Source organism: Penicillium robsamsonii, assembly GCF_028829455.1.
Source record: "Penicillium robsamsonii strain IBT 29466 chromosome Unknown utg000007l_segment0_segment0, whole genome shotgun sequence".
Classification (NCBI taxonomy): Eukaryota; Fungi; Ascomycota; class Eurotiomycetes; order Eurotiales; family Aspergillaceae; genus Penicillium; species Penicillium robsamsonii.
Window position 1 is genome coordinate 766,950 of NW_026643225.1, and position 26,398 is coordinate 793,347.

Below are 26,398 nucleotides of genomic sequence, written 5' to 3' on the forward strand. Positions count from 1 at the left end.
TTTGGTGAGCCCAGTCTGTCAGCTGAGAGCTAAAGCTCGGAGGAGGAGCCACCAGAGCTTCATTGATCATAGGCACCCAAAACTTTTATTTCTTCTTCCTATCTTTATATATTCCCGAAAAGAAAACTCATTATGATCCAGAGATAAACTATAGCGTCTCAGACATCTGGTGTCTCCGTCCGTCGGTCTTCCGTGCAGGGCCCAGCACTCCACTCCGCTCTAGAAATCAGATTAGCCGCCCCTTCTAACCGCCCCTTCGCCACAAAATGCTACTTGTAACCAAAACGAGGTATTCCCAACGTGTTGAAACCAAAATTCAATCTCATTTCTCGTGCCTGGGACTGGATCAATTGCTGTGTCCTTCTTTACCCGTTATTGGGGTATAATTCAACTAAATTTCGCCGCACCTACTATCCATACAGTTGCACATGCTAACATGTGAAAGCTAGATCTGAGTCACTTTCTCAAGCCTCTCCGATACCAACAAGTTGCCTCCATCGGCGACGATGCCTTCGATGATATCACCTCCAATTCCTCACCACCGGGGTGACCGTCGGTCAATGGCCAAAAGGCTGTCAAGCGCAAAAGCACAATGTACACACTATCTCACCTTTTTCTATCATGCCTTTGCCTTATTTTATCCATTTCTTTCTTATTCTTCAAGTATTACCACGAGTTATCGGATGAAAAGTGTTTGCGGCGGTTGTCAGCTCCAAGTTTGTCTTTCCACTTGAAGTCATGCTCCTCACAGCTAACAACAACGACAATAGGTCCAGCGCTGGAGGCTGTCAAGCTTAAATTGGTGAAATTGAATGATACCTTCCAGCCTGATGAGTATAGCGGCTACCCCTCCGCTACCTCAGAGAAAGCATATGGAGCGTTATGGGACTGTGAGTTTAAACCTCCAAATATCTACCTAGTAGATGAGGCAAAGCTCATTCAAAGAGTCGGCGCCTTTATTGTAGCCCTAGAATCTCTCGCGGGATTGAACAAGTCTTCAATGACGGATGATTTCAGGTTAGTGGGCGCGGGGACGGGTACGGGGGTCGGTAGTCTTTTAGAGGGGGCGCACCAGATTCATTGCTTGGTGAGTGATGCGAGGTGGATGTTGGGGCTACCTAGCTAATAGAGACTCTGGCAGAATCTTGTAGGGCAATTCATCTATCGAGATCATTGGGACTATAGCAAACTGCCCTCTTTCAGTGGTGGAGAGAAGACACGCAGGCACCATGTAGACCATTGTATTGTGAAGCTGAGAATGGTCTTTGCATGTCAGAGTGATGCGACTCCATAATACTTAGTAACAAGCCAAGATGGGAGGGTGGAGAGCAGAAGACTTCCGCATAAGCGTCGAAAATATTCGAAGCTGGTCGACTGGGTGAAGTTGCATTCTGTATTCGATACTGTGGAAAAGTAGCTTCAGTTATTACAAGGACGGGGAGCTAAATGAAAATTCCACACAATGCATAATGGATGGGCTATCGCTTTTTGTAAACTTTGAGACTCGAATCTCGAAGTAATCATATGTCATCCTAACTACTCTTGAATGGATACTGGGAGACCAGGCAGCAACCAGTTTTTGAGCACGTGCTCGCACTACACTAAAATGCATTTTACCAACAGAGGCACTTCCCCCTAGCTACTCGCCCAAATCCCAACCTTGAGTGCAGAAATGATCGTCAACGTTCTCACAGCTAACGCGGTTGACCTGCAGCAGCTACTCGAAGAGAAAAAGACCACGAGTGCTCATATCGTGGAAGAATACTTGGCACAGATCCATCGCTATGAGTCTACCCTCCATGCACTTATTTCGCCTGCCCCGCGGGACCAGGTCCTCGAGATCGCCAAGGCTCGGGATGAGGAGCGCCAGAAAGGGCAAATCCGGGGCCCATTTCATGGAATTCCCATAATTTTGAAAGACAGCTTTGTCACAGCGTCGGAGCTGGGCATGAGCACCACAGCTGGATCATATGCATTCATTGGAGCCAAGGCGTCAAAGAACGGAGCTATCACTCAGCGGCTGATTGACGCTGGCATGGTTATCTTGGGAAAGGCTAATATGACTGTGAGTGGACGTTCGGTTTTTTAGGGGATGTTATTGGATTGACCATTGTTCTAGGAATTCGCTGGCATGAAAATGACTATGATGATGCCCGGTTGGTCTGCTCACGGCGGTCAGACTCTGTCGCCGTATGTGGGAAAGATAGAGGATAATGAGAAGATACTTGGCCACTCGGTGAGTGCATAAAATTACAGATATTGTTCATTTGTACTAAAACTAAGCAGGCTCCTGGGGGCTCATCCACTGGTTCTGCGGTTGCTGTAGCCGCCGGATTTAGCCCTCTTGCCATGGCCACTGAGACCATAGGTTCTATCGTGACCCCGTCAACACGGGCCGGTCTTTATGCACTCAAGCCTACTACCGGGGCCCAGGATACTACTGGGCTATACACCATGACGGAATTCTTCGACAGTCCGGGCCCTATGGCAAAGTCAGCAGCTGATGTTCGCGTTCTTTCCGAAATTCTACTCGGTCGCCTGTTTACTTCCCCCAAATTGGGTTCCTGGGAAGGTCTTTCGGTGGGCTTCCTGGACCCAAATATTTGGAGCTTATCAGTAGACCTTTGTACGCAATTTGAGGGGACAGCAGAGCAAATGGTACGTCACTCTCATTTCATCAAAACTTTCACAGTTCGAACAGTTGATTTTAGGTAGACGAGTACGAAGGGACAGTTTCCGCTCTACGAAGCGGAGGCTGTACTCTGAAATACCCAATCCATTGCAAGGATCCCTCAGTTTTACCGACTACTATATTGCCGATCGCATGTAGGTCGCTGCAGTCCGGTTATCATATGAAATTAGGATGACTAACCACTACTAGATTGGGATTTTAGGAATCTCTGCATCCCTAGATTTATTCGCTCTTTTCACGAGTGCTCTGTAACAAGCGTTGCAGATATCATCGAGTTCAATGAAAAGAACAGCGACAAAGCCCTTCCAGCTCGTAGGTTGACAGGAGGACACGCTCCTAAGATTTTACAGTGAAGAGCTACTAACACAACGCAGCATTCGTCGAGCAGAATGATCTACAAGGGGCAATGGCCGCCACTGAAGAAAAGGAACAAATAGATGAACTGAAACAGAGCCTTCGCAGGGCCGCGAGAGCTATTCTGGATGACCTATTTGACAAGGAAAAAATCAATATTCTGGCAGCTCCGGGAGACTCCCCGTTATGTGTTCATGCTTCTGCTGCAGGTAACACTCATCAATTGCACTTTTAAATCGCCGTTGCTAATAGAATCAGGGTATCCTGTCGCCACAGTTCCAATAGGACAACTTCGTTATAATGGCCGGCCGTTCGGTCTATGTCTAGTGGCCAGAGCGGACGAGGAGGAGACACTATTGCGGTTCATGGCAGTGTACGAAAAGGTTGCTAAACCTCGTCCCGTTCCAAAATTTTGAATGATCGTGGTTTAAACTAAAAGTAAAGATAATTGGCAAGATGAATGCGAGATATTTATCTACGGGAATGGCCGGTAGTAGACCCCAGATAGGTATCGTTATGTTGTTAGTTGATCGGCCAAGATTGCAAAAACAGAGTGGAGCCATGCAGCCAATTAGACTATATATATACATAACTAAAGGAGTCATTCAGCTACTCTCTCTCTCTCTCTCCATCATGTCCGGTTGTCAAATAATACCTGGACTCCCCTCCCCCCCCCCCTTGTATCTTTATAAACGCAGTACGATGGTTCTATCAAGATTAAAGACTTCCAATCAATATACCATAGCACTACTATATAGCAAAGAGTGTGGTACCTTAATATCAGAAGCAGGTATCAAAACAGCAACCATGTGATATTTCCAAAATCCTTTCTTTCGATCACGATATCATATTCTCCTTGCTGAGGGGGTCGACCATATACTGCATGAAACGGAAGAACTAAGAGATCCCCCGCCACCTGATTTGGCTTTATATACACTTTCTGTGCAGAGTAGGGTTACTGGCCAGATGCTGGCTGCTCGATGAGATGGGGTAGTCGAGATGACGGCGGTGATAAAGACTTCCACGTGCTGGAATATACTCCAAAAATAAATTTACTAGATCCTCGAGCAGAGAGGTATATATACCACATATAATTTTACCCGCGAGTATTCGAATAAATGTAATACCAATATCTACGGGTTCAAGTGCAGCAAGGAGAGGCCGAGTGCAATTCAGGCCCGGCTTTGGCTATTTATCCGTGAGGGCTGCTGTGCTTTGCGCTGCCAGTCCGAGGGTTTGCCCAGGTGGTTGCCTTATAATATTCAGCCGTTTGCTCGATGCGTTGTTTGCCAGCCAACTCCCTTGTCACCTCCTACCCCGCCTGGGGTTTGACAACGCATCCTCTTCGATCACCTTCCTCTCGAATAATTTCTCATTTGGTAGTTCAAATCCTTTCTTCTTGCCCTTTACATTTCTTCGGTGCCCACTACGGCTTGGAATCACTTGGCCTTTCTGTCACCAGCATGGATACCCACGACGTCTCCGATGCTCCGGAGTACTTGACATATCTTCAAACACATAAGCAAAATCTGAAGAACGCGCAAGCCCCCAAGGGCCGTCCAGCAAAATCCCAAAGGTCCAAAGATGAGATCCTGATGCAATTCATGTTTCGACGAATGATGAAAACGAATACTCCCGCGGATCGGACGGATATCCGATCTTCGTTTCTACCACCTGCCTATCCCCCATGCTATACTCCTTTCAGCAAGTTGAAGAAGGTTATGATCAAAAACCTGTGTCTTGAAACTCATCATAGGGAACGGTATCTCCTGATGAGAACGGTCACTCCAGCAGATACGATGACCGCCGTGATGGCCCTCGTAGAAGATGAAGACGGGAGTGTTCTCATGCTGCAGCTCTACAACCAAGAGCAGGAGCTATCGAATACACACAGCCTGAGGGAGAATACAGTACTTGTTGTGAAAGAACCCTACGTGAAAGTAATGGCAGACGGAGACTACGGGATTCGAGTGGATCATCTCTCGGACGTCTGCTTTGTCCCCGAGCTTGACGACCTGGTTCCCTTATCCTGGAGGAAATGTGTGACGCAGGCTGATGAGAACGCCTCTTATTGGAAAACGAAAGGAAGTGAGCACTTTTATCAGGGTGATTATCGTTCGGCAATCCTATGGTAAGCTGCAAAATATCGCTGTCTGAAAGGGGATACTGGGAATAATTTAGCTATTCAAAGACTTTGGACGCCCATCCATCGCCAGAATTGGTGGTAATAGCGCAGCTCAATCGTGCCCTTTCCTTTTTGAAAACCTACCACTTTGATGCAGCGCTGAAAGATGTGGAACATGTGCTGCAAGTATCAGAGCTATCAGAAAAAGGTCTCTTTAGGAAGGCTCAAGCCCTGTATCAACTTCGAAGGTTCAAGGAATCATGTGAAGTTCACGCAATACTTGCAGAAATGTATCCAAATAATACCCAGGCTGCACATGAGTATTCACGAGCATCTGCTCGGCTTGTGGAGCAGGGTAGCGGAAAATATGAGTTCAGGAAAATGATACTGGAGGCCAAGAAGCGTCGGCCCCCGAGGCTTGACCGCGGTACCTACATTGGTCCTGTGACTGTCAAGCAGACCCAATCCCATGGGAGAGGACTCTTCACAACAGAAGCGGTTAAGGCAGGCGACCTTCTGTTATGCGAAAAGGCATTTTCTCACGCTTTCCACGATGAAGATACTTCGCAAGATCTCCGTCTGTTACTCGATGTTGACATGAACAAAGCTATGATTGGTACTCAATCAGAGCTTATTGAATTGATTGCTCAGAAGCTGCATAAAAATCCGTCCCTGATACCAGACTTTGTCGATCTTCATCATGGCACATACAAATCAGTGGATGTTCTAGAAGTGGATGGCATACCCGTCGTAGATACGTATGTCACTGCGTTTCCATATTGGTACCAAAGCTAATACTCTCCAGATTCCTGGTTGAAAGAATCATTCTTCTGAACGGTTTTGGGTGCCCACTTTCCTCTCGCGAGAGTCACATAAGTTGCTGCAAAGGGGATGATGATACAGCCAAAAAGGCCAATAAGCAATTCCATTCCTCTGGGGTCTGGTTGATGGCATCACACATTAATCACTCTTGTGTGAGCAACGCTCGCCGCTCTTTTATTGGAGACATGATGATCGTTCGTGCTTCAAAAAACCTGCCTCCTAACACCGAAATTACGTTCTGGTACAAATCACCCATATCCAGTGATCCAAAAGAATTTCCCAACCTACAGCACTGGGGTTTCAAGTGCGATTGTATATTATGCCAGGAAACACTCAGTGCTAGCAGCAGTGTTTTGTCAAACCGAAACAGAATTTTGGCCGACCTTCGAAGATTATTTAAGGCATCCAAGATAAATTTGCGAAAGATTGAAGAAAAACTTTCCACCCTCGCAGGTACATATTCCCGACCAGCTTCTGAAGTCCCTCATCTTACACTTGATTCGCCATATCTGTCTCTCGCTGCGATCTATGCTTCATCCCGAAAACGCGAAAAGAGTGTGGAATTTGGATTGAAGGCCCTCGAGTCACTTGGCTTCATTATCGAAGGTGGAAATCTTCCTCGTGTCTCAGATGTTCCATTGGTTGTCAAACAATGGGGGCTGATGAATGATGGCGTTGTGGGATGCTGGATGATTCTGTGCTCAGCATATCAAGAGCTCGCACCAACTCTCGCATCCCAAGCTGAGGGATACGCCAGAGTCTCCTACAGAATCTGCGTTGGCGAAGATGAAACTTTTGATAAGACATACAGCAGGCTATCGGATCGGGTCGATGGCCTTCTGACGACCGCAAAGTAATCATGCGAGGTTATAACACGACGACTGCAAATTTTCCGACTCATGGGACGGCTGAAGCAGTACGCCGCTGAAACACGAGTCAAGCTAGTTTGTAGAATGGGTTTTCTTTTAATATGTCTTCATATATGCAAATTTGAAGAATGATAAGTGTAATTGGATTGTACTCATCGTGTCATTTCCTTGGTAGAGTACATCTCACACCAAGCTGTAGGAAAGCAACATATTCAAGGCATTATCCAAAGCGTGGCCCTAGATATGAAATACGATTGAGACTTAGGTGTTCTATTTGGTTAACGAGTGTGTCGAGGTAAGTCTGGTGACTTAGCTAACATATTAGCACTAGCTGGTTGGAAGGAAGCACTATATATATATTGGCGGGCGAAAAGAAATATATTCTATAGTGTCGAAGGAAATCACTAGGGTAGTATTGTAAATCGCATCCTGGCTAGCTTAGGCCTCTATGCAGCATTATATATATGAACTCGTTCAAGTATGAGCACTATTATCCTCTTCGCGTGGCATAAGTAGATAAGCGAGAGTAAACCAGGTTTACAAGAGTATCCGCGACTTTACCTTTCAAGCTTCAAAGCGGCAAATATCCGTCGCCCTCTCTCGTCGTGAATGCACCCAATCCACATAACCCGCTTAAGCTCTGTTCGTGTCTCTGCCCACAACAAGTTTGGCTCCGCGATGCCGTCCCAGAGCTCTCGAAGCCACTGCTCACTGGCGCCAAAGACAGCCACGCCGCAGACAATTGCCAGCCAGCGCAAGACGGATTGCAGGCCTGAATTTGTTGACATTGGTGCTGAAATCGACTGCGATATTGATGAGGATTCTGACGGCACAAGAGTTCTGCATGCGCGTCGGAGGCGGTCTGCCAAGTGCTCGTAAGATACCTGTCGTCCAGGGACCCGGAACATTGTCGCGAGAAAGGCTAGCATGCCCAGGCATAGCCATTCTCCAGGCATATCAACCAGCAGGTCTTTGAGGTGCAGCAGGCGAGTCTGAATCGAGCTGAGAACGGGCTGGAACTCGCTCGTGTTGAGTCGCATATTGCTGCCTGCGTGTACGTTAACCAGCTCTGTCAGCCACTGCAAGTCCTGAAAGGCAATTATGAGCCTGGGGTCCGTGAACGCCTGAGAGAGAGCCAAAGACAGCTCAGTATCGACTGATGGCGACGGGCGGGCAAAGGCCAGATCCCACGGCACGGGGCCCTTGAGAAACAGTGGCGCCCCTCCCGCTGTGAGGCACCACATCAGGTCTAGGCACTCAAGCTTGAACTGGGTGATAGGGTTCACCCAGAGGTACCCGTGGCTGCTTCGTATCTCTACAAGCCGTTGCAGGCCCGCCATGTGCGCATTACTGGCGTCGTAGTCGCCGCTGGTGCTAGAAACAATTGCCAGGAGCATGACGGTGTAGATAGTCGTGTCGTCTAGGTGCAAGGTCCCCGTTGCCAGCTTTTTGTTGAGCAGCGTTAGCGTTCTCCCCAGGTGGAACTGCGACGACTTGGCCAACGGCTGATTTTGCGTCCAGTCGTTGACGGCTGAGTTGATAAAGAGAATGGTGTGGAGGAACGACTTGTCAAAAGACGGCCAGATGGAGCTAAAGCTTGCATGGTCGCTGAAGTTGACGGCAATCTCGACGAGAGGGTATGAAGCTTCGGCGATGCGATTGAAAGCCATGACTAGATAGATTTTTAGTCGAATTTGCGATCTATTCAAAGAGGCCGTCTTACACTGTCGCATCAGCGACTCGGGCATCTGGCCGACCGCATTCGCAAATTCATCAACGACCGATGGAAAGACGAAGCCTCGAGGTGCCTGTAGAGGACGAGCCCACAGGCCCTCGTCTGGTAACTCTGACCTTTGCTCTACCTGCCGCAAAATGGATACATTTTCCCCTTGAGCTGTTGCTGAACTTGACCGGCACTTGATTATAGGGACAGTGCTCGTGTCGGCATTAGTCCTAACTCGCTTCGCCGCTTGCCTGACTTCCCGGTTAGAGCGACGTGATCCATCGCGCTTGTTCCGGCCCTTCATGCAGTGACTGCGGACCTGGGACCTGTCAGCAGGTGTCTGCTTCCCATCCCCGCCGTACGTGACAAAGGCGAATTGCATCGTCATGGCCACAGTTCATCGAACTTTGTTTTAGTGATTAGCGGGCTTATCCATTCGCATCTAGACTCACGTCTCGGAGAAAATGAGAGCGATGACAGATAGCGGCAGGCTGTCCACCCTATGCGGGACCAGATTATATACCCAACATGGCCTTGTGTAGGGGCCCGGATTAGAGAGTCAGACAAGCGACCAGATTGTTTTCCCGTTTGGGATGGGCTCGGAAGAAGCGGACTGTGGAGTTCAGCGCTAGCAAGGGAGTCGTAAGCCGGTGCACGAGCCCACTGACCACACTGTTTGCCCTTTTGGGAATGGCCCGGATCTGATTTTACTGAGATGAAGCCGTGTCGATGATGAATGATGAGGATTGCGGTCTTTGATTCCTCCGCGATGATTTTTATACGATAATCCTGTTCTAGATGGCATTGACACCATGCTTTTGCCCAGCTATGGCTATAAAGGCAGCCTCCAATGCTCTCTAATCAAGAGCCATCCCACCAACCGCCCTCGTTAATATTCCTACTATTTGAGTCTCAACATACAGCAAAGGGCCAAATATAAACAAGTCCACCATCATGGCATCAATGGCCCTTCCACCATCCACGGCCTCACCGCTGCAGGCCTTTGTCAGGGCTCAATTTCTCACAAAACCAGCTCCACCACCTCTGTCTACATGTCTCGCCGGACAGACGGCCATTGTCACGGGAGCAAACACCGGTATCGGTCTCGCTGCGGCTGCCAGTCTTCTCAGATACCATGCCTCCCACATCGTTATCGCGTCGCGATCCGTAGAAAAGGGAGAAGCTGCCGCTTCTCCGCTCCGCAAGCAGTACCCCGACGCTCAGATCGAAGTGTGGCAGCTTGACATGCTCTCTTACGAGTCCATCCAGGGCTTCGTCAAAAACTGTAGCAATCTGTCCCGACTCGACAAGGTCATCCTCAATGCAGGCGTGGCCATGGGTGATTTCGTCATCAACAAGACAACTGGCCACGAGGCGACTTTCCAGGTCAACTACCTGTCCACCGCACTCCTGGCCATCCTCCTTCTCCCCATTCTCAAGTCGAAACGACAGGCTCACGCCCCGGGAAGAATGACAATAGTCGCATCTGGGTTGGGACTCGTATCCCAGTTCGCCAACCGCGATGCCAATCCTCTCATTCCGTCATTTGACGATCCAAAGGGCTGGGGAACTACGGCCGCATTGGAGCGGTACGGTCTGACCAAGACACTGGTGCTGATGCTGGTCCAGAAGCTCAGCGAGATTGTGGATCCCAGTGAGATCATTATCAACGCTATAGAACCGGGACTAGTCGGGGGTTCTGGCCTCCAGCAGCATGCTCCCGCGTACCTGCGGGCCATCTTCCGCCTTGTCCACGCGATTGCAGCGCGATCAATTGAGCAAGGCGCCTGGGCATATGTGGATGCAGTTGCGGTAAAGGATCAAGAGAGCCACGGTGGTCTGGTGCTGAACTGGAAAATCCATCCATTTCACCCCATGATGTATGAGCCAAGCGGCAAGCAGGCCACAGAGAGACTTTGGAAAGAAACAATGCAGGAGTTGGGATTTTCCAACGCGCAGGGGATCATTGATTCTATGCATAAAGCACATTGATGTGATAACTTGTCGTCAAAACCATTTTGGGTCGCCCAAAACCACCCATAAAGCCAGGACCTTGTCTTTTGATAGTTAATGCACCCATTATTTCTCTCCAAGAAATGTCTCATTAAGTAGCATGTAGGCATCTAGTAATCTTTTTGTGATGCTTTTCGATGTTAATATCCGATCCTTGAAATGTGGAAGCTAACATGGCCTACCCACACAAAGGCTTTGCATGGGGGATTCAGAAAGATGCAATATCATGATACTCATATCAGGGTAGTATTAAATCTGTACATAGTAGGCCTTCGTCAAACTCAGCACATTGTCAAAATACTCATGACTTCTCCCAAACAGGATCAAAGATACTAGAAACAACCTCCTGCACCGGCAACCTGTGATCCACAATCTCCCTCCCATTAACCAAATCATTCTCTCGAGCTCTCTTATCCGCCTCTTCCTCGTCCTTCGCAATTCCCGCCTTAACATGTCTAACCACCAACCTCTTCCTCGCAATCTCAAAATCGACATCAACAAACCAAAGCTCATCCATCAACTTAGCAGCCGTATTCCACGGCTCCCGATCCAAGCTTAGATAATTCCCCTCAAAAAACAGCACCCGACAACTCGGTGGAATGGCGATATCCCCATCAACGGGATCCTTGATAGCATGATCAAAGCTCGGCGCGTAAAGACAGCCCGTACGGGCCGTAAGCGGCTCCCGCAGAGCCCGCACAAGCTCGAGGAATTTCTCACCGTCAAAAGTAAAAGCTGCGCCTCGTCGTGCTGCCGCATGAGCCGGGTCCGGCATGGCCGCCAGCTGTGCACGCGTCAGATGATACCCGTCCATTGGGAGGGCGATGGCTATCGGTGTTGGTGTTGTTGGGTTCTCTGAGGCGTAGATTTTGTTAATCCGTGCTGCCATCACCGTTGCTAGACCGGTCTTGCCGGAACCTGGGATGCCGCTGATGGCGATCATTAGGCGCGCATCGTCTGCTATTGAGCAGAGTTTTGCTGGTGGTTTGTTAGCGATTTGGACGTAGTGATTGGATGTGACAGAAGCCATGTTTCAAGCTTATGCTTGTTCTTCTTTATTTACTTACCCCAGGTCTTGTTGACCAGTCGGTCTACCTGGTGATCCATGGTTGGCTAGTGAAGTCACGTTGGAATCAAACAGATAGAAGTATCCGAGGGAAAGGAAGGGTTTGAATTGGCTCGTATCTTTGAGCGCAAGGTGTACTGGTTGAATGTAGATAGGCAATGATTGATACGGAATCAAATGTTATTTGCCTCGTTGAAGAACTATGCTTATTTCCACTTCGCATATTGGCGGGGCTCTTCGAGTGGGGACTGCTGTCCTCCGAGGCAATACGTCACTAGACTTGGCAGGTACAGGTAATTTGATCTACTTGCTTGTTTTATCTTCATTGTTCGTAAAGACAACATCTTGATACAAGGTAAAATCACAAGACAGTCCTAAAAGGACTTGCCAACGCCACAGAATTCGATTAGAAAACCTATGTAAAAATTCGCCGAAAAAACGCCATGGCTAATATCGCCAACATCAAATCTCATTCATTCAGTATTAACCACCTGGGCTGTATTCAATTGTTTGTTCGAGAAACGCCCTCGGTGTCGGTGGAGTCCATGCTCGCATTGAGACCACGATCGAGAGTGCGTGCAAGGCCGGCTGCGGCCCACCAGTCGTCGGGAATATCCTCACGACGTGCAAGTCGATCCAGGATAACCTGCATGTGATGGAGGTCATCATTCTGGTGACGGTCGGAGAGGGAGCTTTGGTGACGCCCGTCAGAGATAGCGAGAACGCTTGCAGGAATGATTGCAGGGATAGAAATAGGAGGATGGTTGCTCATAGTCGAATGCGGATCGGGACGACGTACACCTGCCTGTCTCATGAATTCTACGTAACTAGAGGAAGGACCCTCATCATCAGAGGAAGAGAAGTCGCATGGGTTGAGTTGGTCAGAAAAGGGGTCGAGTCTAAAGTGAGCACGGGCAGCATCCGCCGCCAATGGCTGTGTCAAGTTGATAGAGCTCCGAGGACGAGGATTGCGCGAAATATCCGGCCCAGCGGCAGAAGTTGAGGTGAAAGAAGTATCAGTCGATGGAAGAGTCGCATCGGGTGTCATAGTTGAGAGTAAAGTCTCCCACGCATCGGTTTCTCGCTCTCCGTCTGGACTGGGACTGCGCTGGCGATCCCCAAGCCCGTCTACAACGGGGTCTCGGGGTGGTCGGGTTTGTGTGTTGTGGGACAGATATTCAAGTATGTCTGGTCGGGATATGGTATTGGAAGGATGATCACTGTTGTATCTGTCACGCATAGGGGGGAGACGAACGCCGCTATCCGAAGGGGTTGAAGTAGCGCTAGTGTGGTATGCGAGAGCGGGAGCGAAGTTGGTAGTCAATGAAGGGCTGACATGGGTATTTCTGGGCTGAGCGTCCATGCGACCGAGAAGGTCGGTTAAGGCTTGATCGCGATAATTCCTAAATCGCCGGTTTGCTGTCTCTGTCGGTCGGTCGGTCGGTCGGGGTGCATTCGCGGCGCGCGACTGAGCCCAGTTGAGGGCGTCACGTTCGGCCTGTTCCAGAGTAACTGTACTCTCGACAGCCCCGTTTGGCGGTATGAAAGAGAAGCGCGGCACGCGTCTCGGTTCCACGGCACCGCGTCGGAGCTCATCAATGATCTGTGAATGAAACGAAGCCAGGATATCGGAACGGCGCGCTCGGGAGCTACTGTGCCGCGACGGTCCCCGGCGAATCGACGAGCGTGCAGAAGCAGATGGGTCCTTGTCCAAAGCAGACTTGGATGCTTCGGACTTAGAAGGCTCACGCCACATACTGTATATCAAAGTCAGGGTCAACACTGTATCACGAAGCAGTGGCGCATGAGATAGCGTCGCGCGGTAACATAAGGGTGGTATGACTTACGGGATGCCCATTTTGCTTTTTGTGTAGAAAAAAAGAGGGGGAAAAACCAAGGGATTTGAAAATTTGAAAAGAAGGACAAGCAAAGACAAAAAAGGCGATTATGGAACTAGTAAAACGCGCCTTGCGATAACGGTGGAGATGGTTGATGGAGATGGGGGAGATTGGGTTTTTAGAGAACTTAATGCCTGAGGCTGAGGGTGGCTATAGTGGTCACGTGCTATATTCCGACATCTTTCGATACCATGTGTAATCTCTTTTCAGGCAATCTCTCTTTATGATAAAAGGCCACTTTACAAAACTATCTGGACTAACTGGTCAATGGGCTTTATGAACACCTGCACTTTATGTAGCAAACCAGTTAGTTAGTACGAAGAGCTTTATGCCTAAGGCATAAACATACAAATGATCACGTGAGTATGCTCCTCCGATCACGGTAAGCTCCAACCTAAAGGTGGACTACACTACGGTAGCCCACGCTGATTCAAGCTTTGCTTTTCTTCTTGACAATGAAGCTTTGAAGTCCTGGATTTGCCTGTCATTACCTGATCTTTTGGTCAATAATGACAATTGACCTCCAAATTCCCATCACGCTACAATCAGAGGAATGATCGAGTTAGGATTGACCCGGGTCGCGAGTCTGCTTCAGCAGACTCCGCTCTCATGGAAGGCCATTCACATTGCTGGAACCAACGGTAAAGGATCCATAAGTGCCTACCTTTCCCATTTGCTGTCCACCGGCGGAGTGCGTTGCGGCCGCTTCACTTCCCCGCATTTAATCGATCGGTGGGACTGTATTACCATTGGAGAGAAAGTGGTCCAAGAATCTCTTTTCCGACAGATCGAAGACCAAGTCAAACTACGCGATCAAACCCTAGGCATCGGTGCCTCCGAATTCGAGTTGTTGACCGCAACGGCGTTCGAGATATTCAACCATGAACAAGTCGAAGTTGGTGTGGTCGAGGTGGGCATGGGTGGGCGTCTAGATGCAACAAATATTCTGAATAATGTTCTTGTCTCGGTCATTACAAAGATAGGGATGGACCACCAGGCCTTTCTTGGATCGACGATTGGGGAGATTGCTCGTGAAAAAGCGGGCATCCTCAAGCCTGGAGTCCCTTGCGTGGTAGACAATACAAACAGTGAGGAAGTGGTTCAAACTGTGCGGGCTCATAGTCAAGAGCTGGGTATAGATTCCTTGTTTGTCTCTCCCGCAACGGTCTCTGAACAAATTCCGGCTCTTGCACCTTACTTCCAGAAGCTTGACCTAGAGCCCCACCAACAAGAGAACATGTGCTGTGCAGTGTCTGCGCTTCGTCTTGCCCTTTCTCAACTACGACCTGAGATGGATGCATTCACGTTGCTTCCATATCTGGCCGATGTAACATGGCCGGGCCGTTTGCAAACCATTGTCCTCCAACCTTTGATTGGTCGCGCAGAGCCTATCCTGCTTGATGGTGCTCACAATGCGCAATCTGCTGAAGTTCTCGGAAAGTACGTGGATCGCAAAATGCGTATTCCAGGCCAACCAGTGACTTGGGTTGTTGCCGCGTCAAGTGGAAAGGACCTGGCTGCAGTGTTTGGTTCCATTATCCGGCCCGGAGATCGAGTCGCCACTGCGGAGTTCGGGCCCGTGGACGGGATGCCATGGGTCCAACCAACTAATGCCAAAGACCTCGCCTCTTCCATTCAAGCTATCCAAAATATTGGACAAGTCCAAAGCTTTGAAGGAGATTTACTCCCTGCCCTTCAGTGGGCTAGTGAAGTGGCCCAAGGAGGTCCTCTTGTCATTGCTGGTAGTTTGTACCTTGTTTCCGATGTGTTACGCCTTCTCCGTGCCCAAAAATGATACCCTGTATAGATCGATTGAATTTCGCCGATCTATATCGGTAAATAATAGAATCCTAGGACAACAAACAAACCTTTTATTTCTTTTTCTACACCTCCTTTCTTATAGTAAATTACAGCTATATATCAAGTCATCGTATTATTTTTTGGTCGAATAACAAAAAGTCCATCAAACTGGGTATCATAGGGCTGATCGGCGATTGTCCAGCACAGCCTGCATGATGCGGCGGGTGGAGCACGAAAGTTCAAAACAACCACGATTTCTTTGCGAACAACCCCCTTCACGCTCTATTGTCGCCTTTATTAGATCGATATTCTTCAGATTACTGCATGATATTTGTATCCATCTGAAGATATCGCATGCGCCTCGACTTGTCGTGGAAACAGCTCTCTAGGGCGTGAGAGCTGAAGTGCTGTAATGTCCGCTTGGTGAGACCCTCCCCACAACGTCCGCATGCAAGCTGCTATTCATGATTCTTGTTTGTACCTGGACTGACTGACAATTGTCATTACCAGAACCTGTGGATATGACCTCTGAGACCGTTGCTATCAGCTCTTTCAAGGTCGCCTCCTTCGGCTTTCACCCCACCCCTCCTCCACCTCGAACCTCATCCTGAGACCGACAGCTAGCTCGAACACCTACTCGGATACAACCGGCCCCAGTCCGTATCATTATGGTCGTTCGGCCCGGCGAAGGGAGCGAAGGGCAGCCTCGCCCTCTCACCCCCTCCTCGAGAACCCCCGGAACCCCGATGAAGCCTCGATTGGCACGAGTTGGAACGAGTCCGACGAAGCGAGAAGAGAAATTGAAGGAAGACAAAGTTTTGAAATCATCGGCAAAAGATGTTGCGGAACTCAAGGACTATGTATGGATACGGTGCTCTGTTGCCCCGCAAAATATGGACTGGGCAGATGCTGACCTTGGGTGTTTATGGTAGCAATTGGGAGACTGCCTGGGCAAAGGCGCTTTCGGTTCCGTGTATCGCGCGTTGAATTGGAATACTGGGGAGACTGTCGCCGTCAAGCAAATCAAGCTGACGGATCTTCCCAAGAGTGAATTGCGCGTTATCATGGTATGGGATACAATCGTTTTCGGCGTTCGTCTGATGTGCTAACACGCGATGCAACAGCTTGAAATTGACCTTCTCAAAAATCTCGATGTGAGACACTCCGCCAAAATATATCAACAAACCCCGTACTGATATAGATCCTTGCAGCACCCCAACATTGTCAAGTACCACGGATTTGTGAAATCCGTTGAAACTTTGAACATCATCCTCGAGTATGTTTCTCCTGGTTCAAGTCTAAGTTAATGGACATGAAATTAATGTTTCATAGATATTGCGAAAATGGCTCGTTGCATTCCATTGCGAAGAACTTTGGTCGTTTCCCTGAGAATCTTGTGGGACTATATATGTCCCAGGTTCTTCATGGCTTGCTCTACTTGCATGAACAGGGTGTTATTCACCGAGATATCAAGGGTGCAAATATTCTGACCACAAAGGAAGGACTCGTCAAGCTTGCAGATTTCGGCGTGGCGAGTCGAACTACGGGCTTGAGTGAATCAAGCGTGGTTGGTACGCCGTACTGGATGGCCCCCGAAGTAATCGAGCTTTCAGGAGCGACAACAGCTTCCGATATTTGGAGTTTGGGATGCACTGTGATCGAGCTACTCGAAGGCAAACCCCCCTATCATAACATGCAACCCATGCCAGCACTATTTCGTATCGTGAACGATGATCACCCTCCATTTTCGCAGGGTGCTTCGCCGGTATGTCTTTATCGATTGTTCAAGCATACGCGTGTGATGCTGACTCTATCTAGGCCGTGAAAGACTTCCTCATGCAATGTTTCCAAAAAGACCCCAACCTTCGAGTCTCAGCAAGAAAGTTGCTTAAACACCCGTGGATTGTCAATGCGCGCAGAACCGAATCCGTCATCCCTAAGAAGTCTACAGAATATGAAGAAGCCGTCAAAAGTGTCCAAGAATGGAACGAGGCTTTGCGGTCACCCGAAACAGGGACTTCAAAGAAAAAGCAGAGGCCAGACCACCCCAGTACTTCAGGCCTGCCATCTTCACGAAATAATCCATTGGTGGATAGCCTGCCATCACCAACCGCTATCAAACCCACAGATCGCTTTCGTTCACCTGTGTTAGCAGGGGATGACAATTGGGACGATGACTTTGCTACTGCAATCTCTCCTAGCGCACTCAAGCTGCCGCATCTACGACCACATGATAACTTCGGTGGCATGCTCTCTTCTGAGAGACTTAAAGCTTTTGCGTCACTCGATGGGACTATACTCAGATCTGATGACAATTCTGATCCCTTTGAGGATAGCTCAGGCTTGTCCGACGAGGATACTTTGCAGACCATCCGACCATATCCCAGCAAACCTTCTGTGGCAGAGCCTTCCAAGCCTCAAAGCCCTGCGCTCTCCCAGCCTGGATCCAATCCCCCCGTTTCCGCATTGCAAAATGTCCCAATCCTCACCCAAAATCCCATGCCGAGACGAGCTCGTCCGGCTCCTCGTCAGACCAATCTCTACAAAGAAAACTCTGTCGATGATTATTCCGATCTCATTATGGCCAATGAGGATTCATTAGATAGAAAGTTGGGTGGTTATCAGGTACAGTCCGACCAGAGATCAATTTCTCTGTATGATTCTAACATTTTCTAGGACTTCGAGGATGATCCATCATCACCCATTCATGAAAACATAGGATACAATCAATTAGATGCCGATTTTGGTAATCCTCATCCTCAGCTGCGCAAACAGCTTTCCGTGAAGCGCGATCGCTCTACCATTGAGATCCAGAGGTTTGCTGAGAATGAAAATGACGAGGACTTCTCTGATATTCTTGGGGCCGACCAAGCTGCTCTAGATCAAGCAGAGAGCGACGATGGCTCGGATCAAAGTACATTGATGCTAAACTCGAAGCTGTCTAACTCATGGCTGGGAGACCAAGAAGATGAAGACGATCCCTTTGCGCAATTGGAAGAAGGCTTTGACGAGGTGGACCTGGAAGAAAACATCGCGCGCGATAAGTACGCACGTCTTCGCAACCAAGTTGAGGGTCTCGTGGACTCTCTCAAGACATCCCAGGACGAGGAAGTTCTTGCAGAGATTTCTGAACAACTGTTTACGATTTTCTGTGATCTTCCAGAGACTAAAAACATCATCATCAGTGCTCATGGCATGCTGCCAATTCTCGAGATTCTGGATACTACTCGCCGGCGTGATATTGTCTTCTGTCTGTTAAGGGTTGTCAACGCAATCATCTACGATGACTATGAGGTCCAAGAAAACCTCTGCTTTGTCGGCGGAATCCCTATCATCAATGAGTTTGCATCCAAGAAGTACCCACGTGAAATTCGCCTCGAAGCTGCAGCCTTCGTGCAACAGATGTACCAGACATCCACCCTGACTCTCCAGATGTTTGTCAGTGCTGGAGGTTTAAACGTCTTGGTTGAATTCCTAGAGGACGATTATGAAGATGAACGAGAACTGGTGTTGATTGGCGTGAACGGAATCTGGAGTGTCTTTGAGTTGCAAGTAAGTATTTCGCCTTCATTACACTTTGCATCTCCTTGGATCTAACTATTTTTCTATAGGGCTCCACCCCCAAGAACGATTTCTGTAGAATCCTGTCTCGCAACTCCGTTCTTGATCCCTTGTCTCTTGTTCTAAGTCGTGCTCTCGATGAAGATGGGGAGTTGACAGAAGTTATCGAGGGTCGTATTGCAAATATCTTCTTTATATTCTCGCAGGCCGAGAATCATGTTAAAGAAATGGTCTCTGAACGAACAGTCTTGCACAGTAAGTATTATTTCTTCCGACTTTTGCAACATTCTATACTAACAATTGAATCCAAGGGGTCTTGAAAGAATTGAGGCGAATGAGCCCAGTCCATCAAATTACGATGTTGAAATTCATCAAAAATCTGTCGATGCTTTCAACTACTCTAGATTCGCTCCAGAATTCCAATGCCATCGATGTCTTGACCGATCTGCTTCGATCAAATCTGAAAAAGGCACACTTCCGTGAACTCTCGAACCAGATCCTCAACACCATCTACAACATGTGCCGCTTGAACAAGTCACGGCAAGAAGACGCTGCACTGAACGGCATTGTACCGCTTCTGCAAAAGATCGTACTCACAGAGCGGCCACTGAAAGAGTTCGCCCTACCAATTCTTTGCGATATGGCACAATCTGGAAAAGTTGGCCGTAGGGAGCTGTGGCGCAACAAGGGCCTGGGCTTTTACATCTCTTTACTCTTGGACCCATATTGGCAAGTCACTGCCTTGGATGCTATCTTCACATGGTTTGTCTCCTATTCCGAAAGCGTAGCTCGACCCCAAACTGACAATGAACAAAAACTAGGCTCCAAGAAGAAACTGCCAAGGTTGAGGAGCATCTCTTGGATGGTATATTTGAGAATGATACTTTTGAGGGTCCCATTACATTCACTGGTGCCATTGCGGAATGTTTGAAGCTTTCCAAGGCAAACGCATTCGAAAACACTCTCGAGCCTCTGCAAAAGCTTCTTCGGCTCAGTCCCCATGTCGCATCCACCTTTGCACGGCCTGATATCTTCCAGAGACTGAGGCAGAAGCTACATCACACCAAAGCCGCTGTCCGACTTAATCTCCTGCGCATAATAGCCAGTATTTGTGATTCAAACGAAGAACAAGGTGGGCTACTCGCAACCTATGGTCTCCTCGATTCTATTCGAAACATGGAGAACGACCCCGCAGTCCTTGTCAGAGATATGGCAGGCAAGCTGGTTCGATCCAGCGAGGCATATGGCGTCAGCAAACGCAGACCGACAGCCCGACGACAAAGCACATGCACCCCCCTCCAATTTTATTCTCGGCATCCTCTACCCCATCCACTCCCTCATCGAACCGCACCGGTCAGTCAAGGGGATACCTAGAAGGTCGGGAGACTCCCCGGCACCCGCGGAACTCCCTCAGTGTCTCTTCCTTGGTTATGAGACCTGGCAGTCGAGATGGCAACAACCCGGCTCTTGGATCTGCCGCCAATGGAAGCAGTGCAGCCGCTGCCAGGCCCAGGTCTGCACGACCCCTCTCTAGTAGAATGAGTCACGTTGAGTTGCTGCGTGAAGAAGACAACAAAACTCCAAGCTCTCTGAGTCGCCGGCCTTCAATCATTCCTCGTCGCCGCCGCCCAACACTCGCAGACTCTGAGTGGACGTAATTTGACGTCCAAAATGGTCTACTGCGAAGTTATATGTTTGTGTTATTGCGTTTTCGATTTCTCTAGCTCATACTAGCCTGTTTCATATACAGGAAATGGCGTTGTCAGCTCTAAATGGTCTTTGGGGTGATGGTGCATGGTTTTACTCCTTTGTAGAACCCCCTTGTTATCATGTGGGCACTGGTTGCTGCACATGGAGTCTATGTCTTTTTTTTTGTTCGAATTAATAATTCCTTCTAATTTTCCTAAGTTTTCTTGGTACAAGGTCATAAATAAACAGTTCGGATTGTACAACTGGTATACTAGACATCTCAAAAGGCATTGTATTTGTTGGCGGCTTCAGGTCAGCCCTTCATATACAGTCCTCGCCCCCTTTTCTTTCTCTCTTATATTTTACGAATTATGTTTCGCTTGGGTCTTTACTTCGCTATCAGACCTATTCAATCCCATCATCCAACCGACACCAAATTGGCTATGACGTCTATTATGGATCTATAGACCTTGGAATCACGTGCCCGAAGCCGATTGGCGGCGAGAACCGTGAAAAATCTCTCTGGGCCGAATAATCATACGATGAATTGAGGCCAGAAACGCTTAGCCCTCTCAGTCATTTCCTATTTTACTTGTTTTTTTCTGGCCGTTGGCCTTCGCTTCGGGATGAGCGCAGCGCTACGCGTGCCACTGCGGGCATTCAAGATTGATCCCGCTACGGTGATCGGGAAAACATCCAACCCCTCGACATCTAGATCCTCGTTTCTTCTGACCTCGAACTCGCCGCTACGACAGTCGCCCTCTTCTGGTATAATCAATGCTTCGTCATGGGGTCGTTCAACGTCTTCCAAGGGCTCGGCCCTCGCCACTTCACGCCGTTCCTTTTCTGTGAAGGCTTCGCCTCTCTTGTCTGCGGAGACTAAGAGCCAGCACAAGTCTGAAAGCAAGTCCAATTTGAATGCATCACAGCGGAGTGCCATCAAATGGTTTCTCATTGGAAGCATTCTGGGTTTGGGCGCAGTGACGTTCTCCGATCAAGCGCAGCATGCGTTCCAGGCGGCGAAACGCAGTGGGCGCGTTGTTGGCGCGCTGGCTGTCTGTATCAACGAGTAAGTGATATGTAGTGACTCTATAGACTTTTTATATATTGCGCCTTGGCCAAATCTCTAACATAACCTCGAATCTTCGCAGCTACCGTGTTACCCTGAAACAAGACGCATCCTCCCCCGAAGAACACGACGCACTGCTTCGCGCATGCCACAAGCGATGCGCCGAGCGTACACTCCATGTCCTTGAAAAGAATGGATCGATTTTCATCAAATTGGGCCAGCATCTCAGCAGCATGGGGTACCTGCTTCCCATCGAATGGACCTCGACATTCATCCCACTCCAGGACAGATGCCCCGTCTCGTCAATTGAGTCAATTGCCGAGCTATTCCGCAAGGACACAGGCCAGGATATGAATCAGTTGTTTGCATCTTTTGAGTCCACGCCCATTGGTGCTGCATCGCTGGCACAGGTGCACATCGCTACGTTGAAGGAAACCGGACAATTGGTCGCTGTTAAAGTCCAGCATCCCGCGCTGGACGAATGGGTGCCGTTAGACTTGGCTTTGACTCGATTTACTTTCTCCATGCTTAAGCGCTTCTTCCCTGAATATGACCTGGAATGGCTGTCTAAGGAAATGGATTTCTCACTCCCGCAAGAGCTGGACTTCCGCATGGAAGCCCAGAATGCTACTCATGCCAGCGAGTACTTCAAAAAGCACTCCGACGCCCCACTAGTCATTCCCGAAGGTTCGCAATGCGAGGCCCTTGGATGTATAACTTGAAGCTAACTAAACCCTAGTGATGTGGTCCCAAAAGCGTATTCTCGTCATGGAGTACATCGCAGGCCACCGCCCCGACGACCTGGAGTATCTGGACGCCAACAACATCGACCGCGACGAGGTCTCTGCCGCACTCGCACACGTTTTCAATGAGATGGTCTTCGGCGACAACGCCCCACTCCACTGCGATCCTCACGGCGGCAATATCGCCATCCGCCCGAACCACACCCGCTCACACCCCAACTTCGACATCGTCCTCTACGACCACGGACTCTACCGCAACATCGACCGCGACCTGCGCCGCAACTACGCCAAGCTGTGGCTAGCTGTTATCGACGCAGACGTGCCGCGGATGCGTGAGTTTGCGCAGAAGGTCGCCGGCATCACGGACGAGCAGTTCCCACTCTTTGCCAGCGCCATTACCGGTAGAGACTACAGCGTGCTCACAAAGAAAAGCGTCGTTTCTTTGCGGACGGCTGAAGAGAAAAAGGAGATCTCTGGTGCGTTGGGTGAAGGCATGCTGCAACAACTGGTTGTCTTGCTAGGCCAGGTTCCGCGGATTATTCTTCTCATCTTGAAGACCAATGACCTCAGTATGTATTTCACTTCGAATCCTCAATTCTTTTGGGTATCATCAACTAACTCCCTCCCAGCTCGCAGCCTAGACGAAAACCTTCACACACGCCAGGGCCCAATGCGCTCTTTCCTCATCCTCGCGCGGTATGCCACGCGCACCGTCTTTGAGGAGCAGTTGGATCTCATCAAGGAGTCTGGTGGTGTCTTCCGCAACTTTTTCCGTTTCTTGTGTGCCTACGCGAGCTACCTTCGCGTTGAGGTCAAATTGTCTGTTTATGAAACTATGCTATCCTTGAAGACTCGCTTCGGCCTCCGGGGCGGTTAGATGGTGTTCTTTTCCTGACGGCTGGCTTGCCCTTGGTTCTTTTGGTCTGTTTTCCCATTATATCCCTTGTTTTTTTTTTTCTTGCTTCATTGGCACGGATTGTCTTGAGTAGTCTGTCTGTGCATCAGCGACGGCGTTCTATATTTCTTTTCACATATAGCCTCTTCATCTCGACTGGATTGTCAAGAGTATGGGTTGTTCTATGTTTTCGGGCTTGGTTCTCAACGATCCAGTGTGGTCCTGTACAAATAGATAGATTGTGGATACATCTTAAATCATAGACTGGTTCTGATATTACTTTTTCTACTTTTACAAAATGGTAACTGTGTCTGGTTTCACTGTTTCATTGGAAACTATCAAGGCGCTGCTTTTCAGAAAATGGTGTTGAGAGTATCGATCAAGGATCCCAGATACCGAGGCGCCGTCGCAGAAAAAAAGGAAAAGAAAGGAAAAACGTATCAGAACGTGCGAAAAACAAGGGAATATGTACATCAAACAAATGGGCAATTTGTTCGTTTTCATCTCATCCATCGTCATCCCTCAGCGCGCATTTTCAGCAGCACCTAAGTACAACGAATCCCAAATCCACCCATTCTTGTCAACGATTTCCGACAAGAGCAAGTATCGATGATCAAATGATTGTGTATTAAGACAACCTCGGAAAAAAAAAAAACAAAAACGCAAATTTCGTCAAACGAAACGAGTGGGTTGCGTCACACGAATGGAGAATCCATCTGAAAGGCTCACACAGTCAAAGCAACGAGGAATAAATTAAGCAGTAGCAGCAGTCTCAGCCTTGACGTCAGGAATGACGCCGCCCGTCCCGGATAGATCTGTAGTACGGGTGTTGGGGTTCTTGGTGTAGTAGTTTGCAATCGCAGATTTGATAGCGTCCTCGGCAAGCATGGAGCAGTGCACTAAAGTGTATGTTAGCATAAGATCTAAACCAAATCAAACACAGAATGAAAGACATACGCTTGACAGGAGGGAGACACAACTCCTTCGCCACATCGGTGTTCTTAACCTTGCCAGCCTCATCGAGGGTCATACCGCGAACGAGCTCGGTAAGATAACTGGACGAAGCGATAGCACTACCACAGCCGAAAGTCTTGAAGACGACATCGTCGATACGGCCGGATTCCTTGTTCACGCGGATCTGCAACTTCATGACATCGCCACAGGCGGGCGCACCGACAAGACCAGTGCCGACGTCCTGGTCACCCTTCTGCATGGAGCCGACATTTCGGGGGTTGTTGTAGTGATCCAGGACCTTCTCGTGGTATCCTCTGCGCTGTTGAGCTGGGGCGGGAGCAGCACGGCGGATGGCGGGTTGAGTGGACTGCAGGCCGGCGAGGGGAGAAAGGGCGCTGCGAGTTGCGACAGACCCGACGCGGGGGGCAACGGTAACGAGGCGCTTGAACATTGTGAATTATTATAAGTCTTTGGGGGTATTGATTTTCAGAGCTGATATGTGTTGGGAGGCGAAAAAAAGATGGATCTGATAGGGAGTGGAAATGATGAATTCATAAATAATCTGATCGGAACTTAGATAAGCACGCTAGTCCTAATGGGGTAGTATCTTTGACCGGATCGCCGGTCGTCGGAGATGACAAAGATGACGTTCAGTTTTATTTTTGTGATATTTGAATGCGCCAAATGGGAGAAGTTGGGGTATTATATCTCTGTGCCAGTGAGAGTGCGTGCTGGTGATATCAGTTCTCAGGGGTGGCGACCGTTGCGCACCACTCAAGTTCTCCGCGGTGGACTCGCCCGGTGTCTTGTTTTCCGCTTCGAGAGCCAATTGTTTGGAAATGATATCAAATAGTGGAGAGAAGAACGATGGCAATCAATTATCAATTTGATGTGTTTTTCGACCATTCGAATACCTCATAGTACGCTTATCACATTATTCTACTGCATTCTCCCACCTTATTCCCGCGGAATTAGAGACGAAGAGTTCCTCTCGGCTTATTTCCTATCGGGATATCCATATCCGAATATTAAACAAAAGAACCAGGCTAACCGTATTCATCCTCTCGTTGCTTACTCCTCAACCAAGCTAGTATGATACAAGTACGGAGAATTACAGAATTACAGGCATCTAGCAACGCAACCTGACTGAGCAGTCGCTTTCATTCAATATATCAAACCACAGACCTCCAAGCCCCAGATCCAATGCAAAGGTAAAAACTAGATATGCAACCTACAAAGCCTGACGAACAGCGGACTTGAACTAAACCAGGAGACAGGTTAGCAATGAACAGAAAAAAAGACCAGACAGCCCTCTTCCTGTGTAACATACCGGGATAATCTGAGCCTTCTCCATATCCCACACACCAGAAGAGACATAGATATCCTTGTTAAGAAGTTCAAGCACCTCGGCTTCATTCTCTGCAACAACAAGCATCATGCTTCCCTTGAAGGAGGGGGTCTCGCCATCGGCGGGGTGGGCATTGAGCATGGCGCCTGGACAAGAAACAACCCATATCAGTATACATGCCTCAGAACTTTCGATGGCCCTAGACAAAAGATAACACAAAAGTAAAAGTGAGTCACATACCACCGGCAACAATAGCACCAGATGCAACGTTCGGCGTAACGCCCTCGAGGTGCTTACTGAAGACCGCATTAGCAAAATCCATCCACCACACACGTCCCTAGATTCCAAATGATGGGGAAAGACTCACGGGCGAACCTCAAGACGCTTCGCCTGCGCACCGGGCTTATCGGGCAGGATGCAGAGGAACTCTCTCTTAGCAGGGGCGGAAGACATATTGCGGGATTGGAAGGTTATTGATTTTCTGGTATGGGAGATTTTAATTGAAGCCGAGGGGGAAGGGAATAAATGTGTCGGGACACGGAGGAGCGGTCGCCGCGCGTGGGGGAAAGCGGGGACTTTGTTGAGGACGCGGGTTAGACGAAATGGCATAGTGAAAGGAAATGTATTGGATTGTCGAGTTTGGGGTTATACAAATATATGTATGCGCCTACAATCGGTATATACCGGATTTTCCTCTAGGGGCTTTCCTAATTGAGCCGCTTTGATGAGCTTAGACCCTCAAGATGGACCGATGAAATTGGTCACGTGCATATCTAG

The 26,398-nt window shown here is 48.8% G+C and overlaps 11 protein-coding genes across 11 annotated transcripts; 6 read left to right on the forward strand and 5 right to left on the reverse strand.

The window, feature by feature from the left end:
• Positions 1 to 1,672: 1,672 nt before the first annotated feature.
• N7447_010567 (Amidase) lies at positions 1,673 to 3,462 on the forward strand (the record flags this gene model as incomplete). Its single annotated transcript, XM_057234829.1, has 7 exons — positions 1,673 to 2,065; positions 2,120 to 2,236; positions 2,287 to 2,658; positions 2,712 to 2,826; positions 2,882 to 3,004; positions 3,067 to 3,255; positions 3,305 to 3,462. 7 exons carry the CDS (start codon positions 1,673 to 1,675, stop codon positions 3,460 to 3,462), a joined length of 1,467 nt encoding a protein of 488 aa, XP_057081049.1.
• A 1,047-nt stretch (positions 3,463 to 4,509) lies between these two features.
• On the forward strand, positions 4,510 to 6,850 carry N7447_010568 (TPR domain protein; the record flags this gene model as incomplete). The annotated part of the gene is made up of 3 exons (XM_057234830.1): positions 4,510 to 5,177; positions 5,228 to 5,929; positions 5,977 to 6,850. The coding sequence occupies 3 exons, from the start codon at positions 4,510 to 4,512 to the stop codon at positions 6,848 to 6,850; spliced, it is 2,244 nt and encodes a 747-aa protein (XP_057081050.1).
• Positions 6,851 to 7,419: 569 nt separating this feature from the next.
• On the reverse strand, positions 7,420 to 8,967 carry N7447_010569 (uncharacterized protein; the record flags this gene model as incomplete). The annotated part of the gene is made up of 1 exon (XM_057234831.1): positions 7,420 to 8,967. The coding sequence occupies one exon, from the start codon at positions 8,965 to 8,967 to the stop codon at positions 7,420 to 7,422; it is 1,548 nt and encodes a 515-aa protein (XP_057081051.1).
• Positions 8,968 to 9,539: 572 nt separating this feature from the next.
• N7447_010570 (Short-chain dehydrogenase/reductase SDR) lies at positions 9,540 to 10,577 on the forward strand (the record flags this gene model as incomplete). The annotated part of the gene is made up of 1 exon (XM_057234832.1): positions 9,540 to 10,577. One exon carries the CDS (start codon positions 9,540 to 9,542, stop codon positions 10,575 to 10,577), a length of 1,038 nt encoding a protein of 345 aa, XP_057081052.1.
• A 322-nt stretch (positions 10,578 to 10,899) lies between these two features.
• On the reverse strand, positions 10,900 to 11,705 carry N7447_010571 (kinase-related protein; the record flags this gene model as incomplete). Its single annotated transcript, XM_057234833.1, has 2 exons — positions 10,900 to 11,576; positions 11,666 to 11,705. 2 exons carry the CDS (start codon positions 11,703 to 11,705, stop codon positions 10,900 to 10,902), a joined length of 717 nt encoding a protein of 238 aa, XP_057081053.1.
• Positions 11,706 to 12,166: 461 nt separating this feature from the next.
• Positions 12,167 to 13,522, reverse strand: N7447_010572 (uncharacterized protein; the record flags this gene model as incomplete). Its single annotated transcript, XM_057234834.1, has 2 exons — positions 12,167 to 13,421; positions 13,512 to 13,522. The coding sequence occupies 2 exons, from the start codon at positions 13,520 to 13,522 to the stop codon at positions 12,167 to 12,169; spliced, it is 1,266 nt and encodes a 421-aa protein (XP_057081054.1).
• Positions 13,523 to 14,115: 593 nt separating this feature from the next.
• N7447_010573 (dihydrofolate synthase) lies at positions 14,116 to 15,357 on the forward strand (the record flags this gene model as incomplete). The annotated part of the gene is made up of 1 exon (XM_057234835.1): positions 14,116 to 15,357. The coding sequence occupies one exon, from the start codon at positions 14,116 to 14,118 to the stop codon at positions 15,355 to 15,357; it is 1,242 nt and encodes a 413-aa protein (XP_057081055.1).
• Positions 15,358 to 16,030: 673 nt separating this feature from the next.
• On the forward strand, positions 16,031 to 20,581 carry N7447_010574 (serine/threonine-protein kinase; the record flags this gene model as incomplete). Its single annotated transcript, XM_057234836.1, has 11 exons — positions 16,031 to 16,222; positions 16,295 to 16,429; positions 16,487 to 16,516; positions 16,574 to 16,638; positions 16,695 to 17,127; positions 17,181 to 17,987; positions 18,039 to 18,914; positions 18,974 to 19,178; positions 19,235 to 19,685; positions 19,745 to 20,123; positions 20,177 to 20,581. The coding sequence occupies 11 exons, from the start codon at positions 16,031 to 16,033 to the stop codon at positions 20,579 to 20,581; spliced, it is 3,978 nt and encodes a 1,325-aa protein (XP_057081056.1).
• Positions 20,582 to 21,238: 657 nt separating this feature from the next.
• N7447_010575 (ABC1 kinase family protein) lies at positions 21,239 to 23,301 on the forward strand (the record flags this gene model as incomplete). The annotated part of the gene is made up of 4 exons (XM_057234837.1): positions 21,239 to 21,681; positions 21,764 to 22,368; positions 22,421 to 22,993; positions 23,054 to 23,301. 4 exons carry the CDS (start codon positions 21,239 to 21,241, stop codon positions 23,299 to 23,301), a joined length of 1,869 nt encoding a protein of 622 aa, XP_057081057.1.
• A 771-nt stretch (positions 23,302 to 24,072) lies between these two features.
• N7447_010576 (iron-sulfur cluster assembly scaffold protein) lies at positions 24,073 to 24,724 on the reverse strand (the record flags this gene model as incomplete). The annotated part of the gene is made up of 2 exons (XM_057234838.1): positions 24,073 to 24,218; positions 24,277 to 24,724. The coding sequence occupies 2 exons, from the start codon at positions 24,722 to 24,724 to the stop codon at positions 24,073 to 24,075; spliced, it is 594 nt and encodes a 197-aa protein (XP_057081058.1).
• Positions 24,725 to 25,504: 780 nt separating this feature from the next.
• N7447_010577 (uncharacterized protein) lies at positions 25,505 to 26,074 on the reverse strand (the record flags this gene model as incomplete). Its single annotated transcript, XM_057234839.1, has 4 exons — positions 25,505 to 25,534; positions 25,604 to 25,767; positions 25,862 to 25,917; positions 25,989 to 26,074. The coding sequence occupies 4 exons, from the start codon at positions 26,072 to 26,074 to the stop codon at positions 25,505 to 25,507; spliced, it is 336 nt and encodes a 111-aa protein (XP_057081059.1).
• Positions 26,075 to 26,398: the final 324 nt, after the last annotated feature.